The 14,668-nt window shown below is 43.6% G+C and overlaps 1 protein-coding gene across 1 annotated transcript in view; it reads right to left on the bottom strand.

Annotated features, from left to right (window-relative positions):
* The window catches only part of REEP3 (receptor accessory protein 3), a 189,120-nt gene that overhangs the window by 16,830 nt on the left and 157,622 nt on the right, over window positions 1–14,668 (bottom strand). Inside the window, exon 7 of the mRNA XM_040438869.1 lies at window positions 7,955–8,103. Within this exon, the coding sequence (XP_040294803.1) occupies window positions 7,955–8,103 (149 nt within the window). The remainder of the gene's footprint in view (window positions 1–7,954; window positions 8,104–14,668) is intronic.

Below are 14,668 nucleotides of genomic sequence, written 5' to 3'. Positions count from 1 at the left end.
TGATTCCCTTTGGCTTTGTCCTTGTCGGCTTAAGTGTTGAAAAAACTGTTTTCTTGTTTTTAATGAATATATTTGGATAATATATTTTTTTATTGTTTCACTTTTCAGGACCTATTGCTGGATGGGCTTAGCTCAGCGGGAGGCGTGATGCTTACTTTAAACATGTGTGGCTTATTCCTGGATTACTGCTTATTATACTGTTAATTACAGCTATATTTACTATTGTCACTTGCATACTTAGAAAGTTACTGTGCAGGATTCCCACCCGATAAGGGGTTAACTGTGACGAGCATAGTGGGAGGGTGATGGCTGCCGCTGTTTCACCTTCCCCCTTTTCTGTGCCCGTTGACGCCGTACGACAGCGCATCGCAAGATGGCATGTCGCCCGACCACATACCCTGGGTGTTCTATCCGTGTACTGCCACAGAATTTCTTGTTTTGTTGTTGGTTTTACCTTTACTTACGGCATTGTTATGTTACGTTGCCGCGTCACGTGACGCTTCACTAGGTGATCATGTGTTTGACCTACAGTGACGTCACGGACATGCGCAGTAGCAGTTCCGGGAGGCCACTTCCATGCTGCGCATCACGCTACAGTTCATCCTCCCACCATCGAGCACGCCCCACTCCATGTTCGGTCCTGTCAACATCACATATTCACAGGTGATAATGATTCACTATTAATTGCCACTTTTGTATTTTTACTGTATTTATGACTAGTATGTATACCTGGAAGCCTTATGTACGCCGACTACGGCTTTGAGTTTAACTACCTTCCGGGCCTGTCACATTTGTATTTTTCTGATATTTACTATATCTTCTGTATTTTGTATTTTTTATCGATTGCCACTTGTGTATGTTAATTGACTATGACTGCATAAAATGCTCACAGTTCCCACAATGCTGTATTGCTTGAGAATGGTCCCAGTAAGCGGACCGAAACGTCGCACAGGTGAATAAAGGGTCCCACTTTTTTCACCAAACGGATGTGCTGCGGTGTCTTTCTTTATTCTACATTGTACACCTTGGTAAGGTGTTTATCGCCGCTGGCACCCACACCCGACCACCAGGAGTGCTGCCCTGATTTCTTTTCCTATATATATATATATATATATATATATATATTATATATATATATATATATAATATAGTATATATTACTGTCCCTACATAGAGTAGAACAGTTTCTCCCTGCCTCTATACTTACTGACTATAGCGAGCTCTGACAGCCCGATTTCCTGCATCTCCCGGTGGCCTTGCCGAGGATACAGAAGGATCATACACTGTCAGCGCTCGCCACACTGACAGTGTAAAAATAGCAGGAAGACAGGGCACAATGTGTGTGTGTGTATATATATATATCTATAGTCAGGAGGCAGTGAGCCCAGCGTCTTCAGTCAGCACTGCGTTGTGAAGATGGATATTCCTTAGCAACGCTCATTTAGAGAGCACTGCTGGCGGACATTTCAGAGCCATTTTTTCCCCATACAAATATACAAATTCACTTAATGAAGTATATTAAAAAAAGTTTCAACAAAAAAATATATATATAAAACACTTTACAAACTGATAGCCTATCTGTAGTTGCAATCGCTCATCCATACAGTTGGATGTCTTGTACTGCTGCTCAGTCCCACTCAAGTTAAAGGGAATTGGCCACGGCATCAGGCAGTGAAACAATCGGGCAGATTTACTAAGATATATTCAGGGTAAACAGACTAGACAGTCCAAAGATGCTCCAATTTATCACAGTGCCTGATGCTGGATGATAAATCCGGCACACCTTTAGCCTGTCTAGTCTAAGCTTATATCAACTATTAGCTTATTTTGCGTCAAAATTCTGGTGCTAAACCACTCTCCATTAACAGACTTTTCAGAAAAAAATTCTTAAACAAAAATAAATGTGGTGTAAGGCATGTGCGCCTCAATCAGAGCCAGAATTGTGTACAATACTAAATCCGTACCAATATGCGGATGGAAACAATGTAATGAAGCAGATGAGTTTTTCATTCTACTGATTGGCAGAGGTCGCCGGGCTGGACCCCACCATTCATGTCCTATCCTATCCAAAGGACCTAGAAAATCACTTTAAAGGGGTTGTCTTGCTTTAGCAAATAGCATTTATTACGTAGAGAAAGTTAATACAAGCCACTTACTAATGTAATGTGATTGTTCATATTGCCTCCTTAATGGCTTGATTCATTTTTCCATCACATTATACACTGCTCGTTTCCATGGTTACGACCACCTTGCAATCCAGCAGCAGTGGTCGTGCTTGCACACTATCATTAAAGGAAAAGCTTATGTGCGCTCCCACTGTCCCCGCCACCAGAGAGACCAGTGCTTTTTCCTATAGTGTACAAGCACGGCCACTGCTGCTGGATTGCAGGGTGGTCGTAACCATGGAAACGGTGCAGTGTATAATGTGATGGAAAAAGTATTCAAGCTAGTAAAGGAAGCAATATGGACAATCACAATACATTAGCATTAACTTTCTCTACAAGATAAAGGCCATTTGCTGAAGTGAGACAACCGCTTAAAGGGGTTATCCGAGTTATGGGAAAAAAAATAAAACCAAACAAAATTAATCAGGATATACATATACATTAGTCAAGCTTGATTTTTTGAAAAAAGAACGATCCTTACACCTTTTCCAGGTTCTGTTATTGCTGTGTTTACATGCAGCAGTAACAACAATGACTCATCTCTCCCTCATGAATATTTGTGGGAGGGGTTGAGCTATTAGCCGCAGTTAGAAAGTTGGAGGTAGCCGCGGCACAAGTGAGGAGCGCGCATGCGCGATCAACTCACAGCCGCACGGACTGTAATGCAGAGAGGTGGGGGCGTGGCCAAGGCTGATGACGTTCCGTTGACATGGCTTAGTCACTCCGACAAGCAGAGAGCTCCATGTCAACGGAACGTCACAGCTGATGACGTGGGCGGTCACATGACTGTTTAGTGTAGCAGAGAAACGGCACAAGATAAAGTGATTTAGGAAAACTAAGGTATAGGAGAAATAAAGCCATAAAGATAAGGTTAAGTTAACTCGGATAACCCCTTTAAGCATTAAAGGGGTTAGCCACTATATATAACTAGCTACACATGTGCTGGGAACAGCACAAACATGCAACTAGCAATAAGCATTATTAAATCATCTGCGCCGATGTCCAATGGTATAATATGGCAAATTCATGTTATTAGCAGGCCCTCCTACACGCTTGCTGGTGCTATGGTCTCAAAATGGCTGCTGATGAACGGTTATGTGACCAGCCCTCTCCATCCGTGGCTTCCATTCACTTACCCTACAGATGGACAGGGGAACTAGCGCATGTGCTGTCCATCCACATTGTAAGTGAATGGAGGCCACTGATAGATGGGACCGGTCACACATCTCTCCATCAGCAGTGTTTTGGTTGTACGGTGTGAACGTGGGTGTAGCTTTTTGATTCCAAAATGAAATCAGAGTGACCAAAATGAAACCTTATTTTTGAGAAAGCAAAAAAAAACTCTTTTGACAGAGATCTGCTGATTGCAGGGGATCAATCTTCTTAAACCCCCAGGGATCATCTGTTGAAGCCAAGAGAAATAGTGTGACAGCCATATACACTGCTCAAAAAAATAAAGGGAACACAAAAATAACACATCCTAGATCTGAGTTAATTAAATATTCTTCTGAAATACTTTGTTCTTTACATAGATGAATGTGCTGACAACAAAATCACACAGAAATAAAAAAATGGAAATCAAATTTTTCAACCCATGGAGGTCTGGATTTGGAGTCACACTCAAAATTAAAGTGGAAAAACACACTACAGGCTGATCCAACTTTGATGTAATGTCCTTAAAACAAGTCAAAATGAGGCTCAGTAGTGTGTGTGGCCTCCCTGTGCCTGTATGACCTCCCTACAATGCCTGTGCATGCTCCTGATGAGGTGGCGGACGGATCTCCTCCCAGACCTGGACTAAAGCATCTGCCAACTCCTGGACAGTCTGTGGTGCAACGTGACGTTGGTGGATAGAGCAAGACATGATGTCCCAGATGTGCTCAATTGGATTCAGGTCTGGGGAACGGGCGGGCCAGTCCATAGCATCAATGCCTTCGTCTTGCAGGAACTGCTGACACACTCCAGCCACATGAGGTCTAGCATTGTCTTGCATTAGGAGGAACCCAGGGCCAACCGCACCAGCATATGGTCTCACAAGGGGTCTGAGGATCTCATCTCGGGACCTAATGGCAGTCAAGCTACCTCTGGCGAGCACATGGAGGGCTGTGCGGCCCTCCAAAGAAATGCCACCCCACACCATTACTGAAGCAATGCCAAACCGGTCATGCTAGAGGATGTTGCAGGCAGCAGAACGTTCTCCACGGCGTCTCCAGACTCTGTCACGCCTGTTACATGTGCTCAGTGTGAACCTGCTTTCATCTGTGAAGAGCACAGGGCGCCAGTGGCGAATTTGCCAATCTTGGTGTTCTCTGGCAAATGCCAAACGTCCTGCACGGTGTTGGGCTGTTAGCACAACCCCCACCTGTGGACGTTGGGCCCTCATATCACCCTTATGGAGTCTGTTTCTGACCGTTTGAGCAGACACATGCACATTTGTGGCCTGCTGGAGGTCATTTTGCAGGGCTCTGGCAGTGCTCCTCCTGTTCCTCCTTGCACAAAGGCGGAGGTAGGGGTCCTGCTGCTGGGTTGTTGCCTTCCTACGGCCTCCTCCACGTCTCTTGGTGTACTGGCCTGTCTCCTGGTAGCGCCTCCATGCTCTGGACACTACGCTGACAGACACAGCAAACCTTCTTGCCACAGCTCGCATTGATGTGCCATCCTGGATAAGCTGCACTACCTGAGCCACTTGTGTGGGTTGTAGACTCCGTCTCATGCTACCACTAGAGTGAAAGCACCGCCAGCATTCAAAAGTGACCAAAACATCAGCCAGGAAGCATAGGAACTGAGAAGTGGTCTGTGTTCACCACCTGCAGAACCACTCCTTTATTGGGGGTGTCTTGCTAATTGCCTATAATTTCCACCTGTTGTCTATCCCATTTGGACAACAGCATGTGAAATTGATTGTCACTCAGTGTTGCTTCCTAAGTGGACAGTTTGATTTCACAGAAGTGTGATTGACTTGGAGTTACATTGTGTTGTTTAAGTGTTCCCTTTATTTTTTTGAGCAGTGTATATAGTTGTACACGTCAGCCATCATGTAATAGGTGACCACATCAAACTGAACACCACGAGAGAGGAAGCTCCTAATTGTGGAAAGAAGTTGTCTTATGAGAGATAACCTTTCAAGCTATCCAAAAAATAAAAGATGTCCTATACTCAGTGTGACATTTGATTATTCTTGCAATCCCTGCTGCATCGGAAGCATGAGGGCCCCCCCCCCTTTATTTAAGAAAAGGAAAGAGTCATCTACATTGCTCTTACAGTTACATATTGTAAATCTCATATGAGCAATGACAGCAGGGTTTCCCATAGACTGGTCAAATTAGGCCTTGTGAGATTTGTTTAAAGGGAATCTATCCCGCCCCCCCCCCCCCCCGCGCAAACTCTATTATAGGAGTTGTCTCACTTCAGCAAGTGGCATTTATCAAGTAGAGGAAGTTAATACAAGGCACTTACTAATGTATTGTGATTGTCCATATTGCCTCCTTTGCTGGGTGAATTCATTTTGCCATCACATTATACACTGCTCGTTTCTATGGTTACGACCACCCTGCAATCCATCAGCAGTGGCCGTGCTTGCACACTATAGGAAAAAGTGCCAGCCTCTCTAGTGGCTGGGAAAATGGGAGCTCACATAGGCTAGTGCTTTTTTCTATACTGTCCAAGCATGACCACCGCTGATGGATTGCAGGGTGGTCGTAACCTTGGAAACAAGCGGTGTATAATGTGATGGAAAAATGAATCCAACCAGCACAGGATTAGTAATTAGTAAGTGCCTTGTATTAACTTTCTCTATCTGATAAATGCTATTTGCTGAAGTGAGACAACCCCTTTAAGTACAATAATACATGCACAGAACAACCTCTCTGTGACTCCAGATCAGTAATTTGTATGTTGATGTTCACCCCAATTCCACCGCTATGTGTCCACAAACCAGCTGTGGAATGCATAGACAGGACTTCTCCTGGAGTCCTCTCCACTATGTGAGTATGCACAGGAGTCCTCTTCACTATGTGAGTATGCACAGGAGTCCTTTCCACTATGTGAGTATGCACAGCAGTCCTCTCCACTATGTGAGTATGCACAGGAGTCCTCTCCACTATGTGAGTATGCACAGGAGTCCTCTCCACTATGTGAGTATGCACAGGAGTCCTCCTTACTATTAGTATGCACAGGAGTCCTCTCCACTATGTGAGTATGCACAGGAGTCGTCTCCACTATGTGAGTATGCACAGGAGTCCTCTCCACTATGTGAGTATGCACAGGAGTCCTCTCCACTATGTGAGTATGCACAGGAGTCGTCTCCACTATGTGAGTATGCACAGGAGTCCTCTCCACTATGTGAGTATGCACAGGAGTCCTCTCCACTATGTGAGTATGCACAGGAGTCCTCTCCACTATGTGAGTATGCACAGGAGTCCTCCTTACTATGAGTATGCACAGGAGTCCTCTCCCCTATGAGTATGCACAGGAGTCCTCTCCACTATGTGAGTATGCACAGGAGTCCTCTTAATACAGTCCATGGCTGGTTTGTGGGCGCCTAGCAGGGGAACAGGGATGCGTATTGACATACCAATTACTGATCCAGAGTCAGCGGCAGGTGTCCTATACATATATTACTGTACTTATTGGGGGTCCATTCACACGTCCGTATGTGCGTTCCGCATTTTGCGGACTGCACAGAGCCGGCACTCTCATAGAAAATGCCTTTTCTTGTCCGTAATTGCGGACAAGAATAAGACATGTTCTATTTTTTTGCGGAACGGAAGTGCAGATCCGCAGATGCGGACAGCACATTCCGGCTCCATTGAAAATGAATGGGTCCGCACCGGTTCCACATAATGCGGAATGGATGCGGACCCATTTTGCGGACGTGTGAATTGACCCTTAGGGTTTGCTGGAGTTAACAGGTTGCCTTTAATTATGGATGGGAATAAAAGCTTTGCTCCGTTTTTTAATTGGTCGTTTGCTTACTAAATGCCAAAATAAGCAACTTTCTAAATTATTATTAAAAATGTCCTACCATTTTGCGTCTGTACACAGTGTGCAGGTTTTTCACCTACATACCTGACATTAATCTGTCAGAGCACTAATCCTATTCCTGACGGCTCTCTGCCCTCCCTGTGCCTTCTGTCAGTGTCAGAGGCAGCAGCATGGTGGTTGTGAAAACAAAATGAAGAAATGATGATTGTAGACTGAAACTTACTAAGTAACCATTTGAGCAAAAAAATAATAATTTGCACTAACTACTAAAAGTGTTGCAATGATGGTAAAACGATATTGAATTTATCAAACTGATGGTACGAATTATTTGGCATCTATAAGTTTTTAAGTGGGGCAAACATAGGATAGCGGTACTATATACTGTGCCATCATAGATATGGCAGAGGTTTTTACGTATCTCTATATCTAGATCTTGCAAGTTGTGCCTAGTTTGGATTTTTACTTTTAAAAAAAATCAACAATTGGGTCACATAAAAAATTAATTACGTGCAGTTACAACTTTAGCTTGCCAGAAAACTCCCCTGAAAAGGCAACGCAATAGTGTTAATCTGACACTTAACAGCGTACTGTAACTGTATTACTGTGAATCATCACTGCCTCTGCTATCTGGCAGGGAACACTATCCCCTCAGAACATATGGAGGGGGGTGGCGAGGCACAGTTCATCTAGAGTTTAATAAAACACATACAAACTGTGGGGCTGTATTGTGCTGCTCAGTATGAACTGCTGCCAAAATAAACCAGCTCTGTTTGTTAATGTATACAAAAAGAAAAAGCAGCAAATACCTCTTTACGGCCTTTAACGACCTTTACAGATCTCATGCTCTGTGATCGGCGCAGCCCCTTGTGTGCATACATTTCATCTTCTGAGTGTGCCCCTTCTGTTTCTTCATCAGATTTGTCATCTCCAGAATCTTTTCCTAATGAGCTGAATCCTGCAAAAATCAAAGCAAAACAGAGTGAAAAGTGAAGCAGAAAAAAAAAGAAGACCGAACAGTCGCTGAAACCATAAAAATAACGAATACAAATTAAAATGCATCATCATTTTATCATTTAAATCTACAGATAACGCTAAGCGGCTATCCTGGACGTGACTAGAGAAGACAACATGACCTAAGTGAAGGTTAGGGTGGCCTTCAAACTGCGATCACAGCGAATGCCAGAGATACTTCCTAATGTACTGTATACCTATATTAGATAGATATATTAGATAGATATATTAGATAGATATATTAGATAGATATATTAGATTGATAGATAGATAGATAGATAGATAGATAGATAGATAGATAGATCGATAGATATAGATAGTCTCGGATGAATAGGGGCCTATAGATAAGATTTCTCAGGGTATAAACCAAAAATATGCAGCAAAAGTAGTATGAATGTACCCTTAATAGAAAAATTCTCAAAGCTATTCATGTAGACATAGGGGGGATGTAATCATTGCATTTTAGCCTCTTTTATGGTGGATAAAAGTTGCAGATTCCTAAATGTGGACAGAAAGGCCAGTGGCAAAGTAAATTCCCAGCTCACCCACAGCTGAATACACGGATGTAAGGAAGTTCAGCATTCAAAAAACTTGGAGTCTTTATTTATCGGAAAAAAATTAAAAGAATCCATCAAGGAAAAATATAACAAATACAGGATCAACCTGACGCGTTTTGATCTGCAGGAGGTTTTAGTCTCTCCTATAAACTGCACGCCAGCGGAGTATTGCAAATTGAACAGGATCCCAAGAGGTTTGCGGGTCCATTTACGTCCGACTTTTTTTCAATATCGTAGCGATTTAGAATTTTTTTAAAAATAAATGTTCAAGAGACTTGATGCTATTAACAATAGAGAGGATTCAGAAGTCAGGAGATTAAAGGGGTTTTGCAGTTTGTTTAAACTGATGATCTATCCTCTGGATAGATCATCAGAATCTGACCAGCGGGGGTCCGACACCCGGGACCCCCACCGATCAGCTGTTTGAGAAGGCAGCGGCGCTGAATGGAGCTTAGCCCCGCCCAGGCCAGTTGATACTATTCGTGACGTCACTGAGCCAGCGGTAAACAGTGAGAAGGCCGCGGTGCTCCTGGAGCGCCGCTGCCTTCTCAAGCAGCTGATCGGCAGGGGTCCCGGGTGTCGGACCCCCACTGATCAGATGCTGATGATCTATCCAGAGGATAGATCATCAGTTTAAACAAACTGCAGAACCCCTTTTAAGAACAGATATCAAGTACAGAAAGACAGTTGCAAGACTCATTAACGACTGAGGAGTTTAATAAATTGAAAGAAACACTGGATGCTCATATTGCCACATACAAAAAAAGATACTGAGGAAAAGAAAAGAACCAAGTTCTTGCAGGACAACGAGGATTATATCCTTAACAGGGTATACAGATGGCAGGACGCCTCGGCCCAAACGCTCCCTGGATACAGAATATTTACAAAGCCGATATCTTATTCCTCCAGCTCTGGGAGCGAATCAGCTGGCTCACAAGAATCCCGTCCCTTTTTCCGAACTGGCGCCCGCAAGGAGGAGGCGTAGGGCGGGCCGTAAACACCGGCGGCACAGCTGTGATGGGACCGAGCCAGGCGGTGCAGACCCGCTCCCAGGTATGAGCAAATCATTGGTTATAAGCCTATCCTCCAAGAACCTTGACCCTGATCAGATGAGGACACTACAGAAGGGTTTGACTTTCAGCCCAACCACCAACTTTAATAGCTTCCAACTAGATATTGATCTGCAACAGTTCTTTGGTAAAGTTAGACTCAAGGCTTTCTCTGAGCCCAAAGTAGGGATAATTAATGCATCAGCTAATACGAGAGAAGACATGGTAAAAGGTCAATTGAATCTAACAGACTTAGGTTTAAGGATGAAGAATACTTTTATGCCACCGAGAACATACCATCCGGTGGAGACATATAGACAATTTGTTTCTAAGGAAGCTGAGAAACTGATGTATTCTATTAAGAAAGCTGAATTGCAGATGTCCCATAATATAACTGCTCAACAGAGAGGAGCCATTAGAGCATTGATGGAGGATAAATCTTTGATTTTAAAACCTGCGGAAAAGGGGGTTCCATAGTGGTTATAGAAAGGAATAAATATATGCGGGAAGTGATGTGTCAGCTATCGGACACTGAAACCTATGAGATCCTACAGAGGGATCCTATTTTTCCATTAAAAAAAAAAGATTGTAAAAATGGTGAATCATTAGGGTAATATGGGTGTCATTGACGATCAGATGCAGAACTTCCTGATTAATCAATCACCTGTTACTCCGGTATTATACGTACTTCCAAAAGTGCACAAAACACTATTGTACCCCCCTGGTCGCCGGATTGTGGCCTCAGTGGACTCAATACTGTCCCCCTTGTCAGTTGTCTTGGAAAATATATTGACACCATTAATTAAGAACACGCGATCCTTCTTATTGGATACATCACATTTCTTGAGACCAATAGCGGATCTTCACTCTATCCCTCCTGAAAGCTGGTTGGTAACCATAGACATTGTGAGTCTCTATACGTCGATAGAACATGAGGGGGGCTGATTTATTGCGAACTAGTGACTATTCAGGCATACAACAAGAATGTTTTCTACAAATGCTGCATTTGGTTTTGTTTGAGAATTATTTCGTGTTTAAGGATACTCGGCGCAGGACCGCGATGGGTTCGAATGTGGCCCCGCCCTACGCTAACGCATTTATGTCATCTTTTGAGGAGTCACATGTATATAACACTGAGCCATATCAGAAAAATGTCCTGGTGTGGAAGAGATTTATTGATGACATTTTTTGCGTGTGGGCCGGGCCACAGGAGTCCCTTCTTTACTTTTTTGACCATTTGAATACAGAATGTGAAGGTCTTAAATTTACCATCACTTTTGATAAGCAGATGGTAAGTTTTCTAAACACCAGACATGGTCGTCTTTCAAGTGATCTGTTTAGAAAGGAGACGGACAGGAACAGTATTCTCTTTTATACTAGTACTCACCCCCCTTCGCTTAAGAGAGCGATACCAAAATCCCCATTCCAGAGAATTAAAGGTATAGTCTCTGACCCAATAAGACAGGACCTCAGATTAGAGGAGATGACTGAGAGATTTATTGAGAGGGCCTGTCCCAAATCCATTTTGGACAAGGCAAAGTCAGATCTACAATCTCATGTCGCTGCAAAGGACAAACAGCAGAGAATAACATTTATACATAAATTTCATCCCTGCAATGCGGGTTTCGATAAAATGGTCAGAAGACATTGGCATATACTGACCAAAGCCTCCATTGATTTGCAATAAAAAGAACCCCAGCTTTAGGGATAAATTGGTACATGCCAATTTTGGAAGTAAGAAGGAAACATTGAGACCAAGTACATTGAGAAGAATGAAAAAAAGACACCTTTCCGTGCCTCCATTGTTTTCAATGTTCACATATGGTTAAAGGCCCTGAATTTTATCATCCCCACACGGGACAAGCCTTCAAGATAGAAGGCTTCTTCACATGTGAGTCCACAAATCTTATCTATTTGATAAAATGCCCCTGTGGTTTGTTGTACATAGGGGAAACAATGCAGACAGTGAGAGATAGGATATGTAAGCATAAATCTACAATAAGAACAAAAAACCTACTACTACCGCTTCCCCACCATTTTGACAAATATAAACACTGCGTGACAATTGAGATTTCAAATTTCCTCTGTTGATGTTTCTAGTTCACTGTCTTTCTATTGACATGTCAACTTTTTCCATAAACTTTATCGTCGCGCTGAACACCTCTATGAATAACAATACGGGATCCTTTCTTTATCATTGCTACATATGAAAGTGATTTGTTCATTTCTATATCCACATGCAGTACATTAAAGAAGCACTCCCACTAAATGTTTTATTCTCCGACCTGTTAGAAAGGTACAGGATATAAACTGTAGTGAAGGTAATCTTCTTACCAGTGACTGTATTTGTGAGCTATTCCCTCCCTTCTGATCCTCAGCTGTGTCATGTGACCAGCAATCAGACTTTGCAAATAACACAGCATCTTATGTGTGGACAGGAAGTCTGTTTCTCTATGTATTCCTATTGGAGCCTCAATGTCAGTCTTATAGGAATGAATAGAGAAGTAAGTGACTTCCCGTTCTGTGTCAGTTGGAGACCAGAGTGCTGGTCACATGAAAAAGCTGAGGATCAGAAGGGAGGTTATAACTCACAAACAGTAACTGGTAAGAAAGGTCAAAGAAAAAAAAAAAAAGATATGGGAGTGCTACTTTAAATATTATTACTACTTGACTAAAACTTGAGTAAATGTTGAGTAAATGTTAAAATAATATGGATAATTACAGTCAAGGCAGTTTATTACTAAGCTGGAAATAAATGGTCCGATCCTAACCATACTGAAGGTCATATCCTTTGCACATCTACTGTAAACAGCCCTGATAAAAGTAAACCGGAGTTTGCAGTCTTGTCCGCACAGTCTGTCAATCGCCAGGATTTTCTGCAGGTATCCTACAGTGCATTTCCTCCGCTACTCTTTCATCTGTCACATACAAATTGACAAGGGGGTGGAGCTTAACAAAGCGGAGGGGCTCAGAGTTCCTGGAGAGATGTCAGCTATCTTCCCAACCAATAGATATGCTTTAAAATTTTATTCAGACTGTGGTCTAATGAGCAAAAGTCATCATAAAGTATAGCCGACAACTGAGTTAGGCCGCATGCACACGACCGTTCCGTTTTTTGCAGACCGCAAACCTCGGATCCGCAAAAAACGGAAGCCGCCAGTATTGCCTTCCGCAATTTGCAAAGCACGGACAAGAATAGGACATGTTATATTTTTTTAGCGAGGCCGCGGAACGGAGCAACAGATGCGGACAGCCCATGGAATGCTGTCCGCATCTTTTGCGGCCCCATTGAAGTAAATGGGTCCGCATCCGAGCAGCCAAAACGGCGGCTCGGATGCGGACCCAAACAACGGCCGTGTGCATGAGGCCTTAGCAGTAGGAAAAAATGTTCTGTTGCAGTATAGGCAGTTATCCATTAAGACAAAGAGAGCTGCTAACATCATTGCATGCATGTATGTATAAGGGTGGGTGCATATGAGGTGCGCCCACTGATGCATCCAAAACCGCACCGGCACAGTTTTCAGCCGGACTTCGGATAAAAGCACCATCAGGATGAATGGCTGCCTGGTTATGCTGCTAAATGGCAATGAAAGTGCTTTTAGGTGAAGTTTGTTTTAGCCACATCGCGGGCACACCTCAGCCGCTGCGCATCCGCAACGTGTGAACACAAGCCTGATATGTAAATGCTTTGGAGGTTCCCAGAACTGGTCGTATGTAACATATAGTCATTATCATGGGGGCAAATACTATTTATGGACTTCCTCTCTGAAATCCCATTGAACACTTCTACAGTCAGTCTCTGTCCCGGCTGAAATTGCAGGTTCACAAAGTCTTTACTGTCCCTTTTAAAAGGGTTGTCCAAAACGAAAAAAAATGTACCGCATATCACTGGGCCCCTCACACTGAATATGCTTACCTGGATCGCGCTCCCTGCGCCGCTCCTGGTTCCCGCACCGCCACTGCAGCTTCTCCCCGTGTGCGGATGAAAACATCCGGTGTCGGGGGGAAGGAAGCAGCCAATGGCAGGCGGGGACGGGGACGAGCCTCCCTAGCGTCACCTGCAATGCTAGGGAGGCTCGTCCCCGTCTGCCATTGGCTGCTCCCCCCGACAGCGGATGTTTTCATCTGCGCACGGGGAGAAGCAGCAGTGGCGGTGCGGGGACCAGAAACGGCACAGGGAGCGGGGATGGAGGTAGGTACAGTATATTCAGTGTGAGGGGCCCGGGCATATGCGGTACACTTTTTAGTCTCAGATAACCTCTTTAAGAGCAGTTTATATTTGGCTTTTATGAACCGCGCTAGAATACAGAATAGCACATTACACCCTTGTGCCTTCGTTTTGACTGGCATGGCCAATGATGCCCCCTGGCAACATCTCAGTATTTAATATCATGTTCTGCTAAGCAGAAATATTTCTAGGGACAAAGTTAGAAAACCCCAAACCGTGTCTGGACGTCGGGGACAATTGGCAGCTGTGTACTATAATTCACATTAATATGGAAAGTACAATCTGCAGCTAGTCACAGGATGAGGACAGGCAAGTTAAACAGACTCGCTCGCTCCATATATGTATATACATAGCTAGGAGGCAATGGTCGGAGACAGTCTTTACAGGAGGCGCTGGCAGGCTGTATTTGGAGATCCTTTGTAGAAGAGACTAGACAAGCTGGAATGAGAGACACACAAAGCGATGCCGGACAGCTCTTTGGTCTGTCCTGGATAAACAGATTTTCACAGGCAAGGGCCTTGTTGAATTTGGAATAGTGGATCTTTCTAAAAGAAAGATAAAACATTAGAGAAAGCCAAGACTAACAGGAGCTGGGGAACAGTAAGAGGAATATAAGGTTTAAACACTTCTACCAGTGTGGTATAAAGTGGAAATTAACCATTAGGGTGCTGACAC

The sequence above is a fragment of the Bufo bufo genome, chromosome 6 (assembly GCF_905171765.1).
Source record: "Bufo bufo chromosome 6, aBufBuf1.1, whole genome shotgun sequence".
Classification (NCBI taxonomy): Eukaryota; Metazoa; Chordata; class Amphibia; order Anura; family Bufonidae; genus Bufo; species Bufo bufo.
Note: the sequence above shows the minus strand (reverse complement) of the source record. Positions and strands in the feature narration are given on the sequence as shown.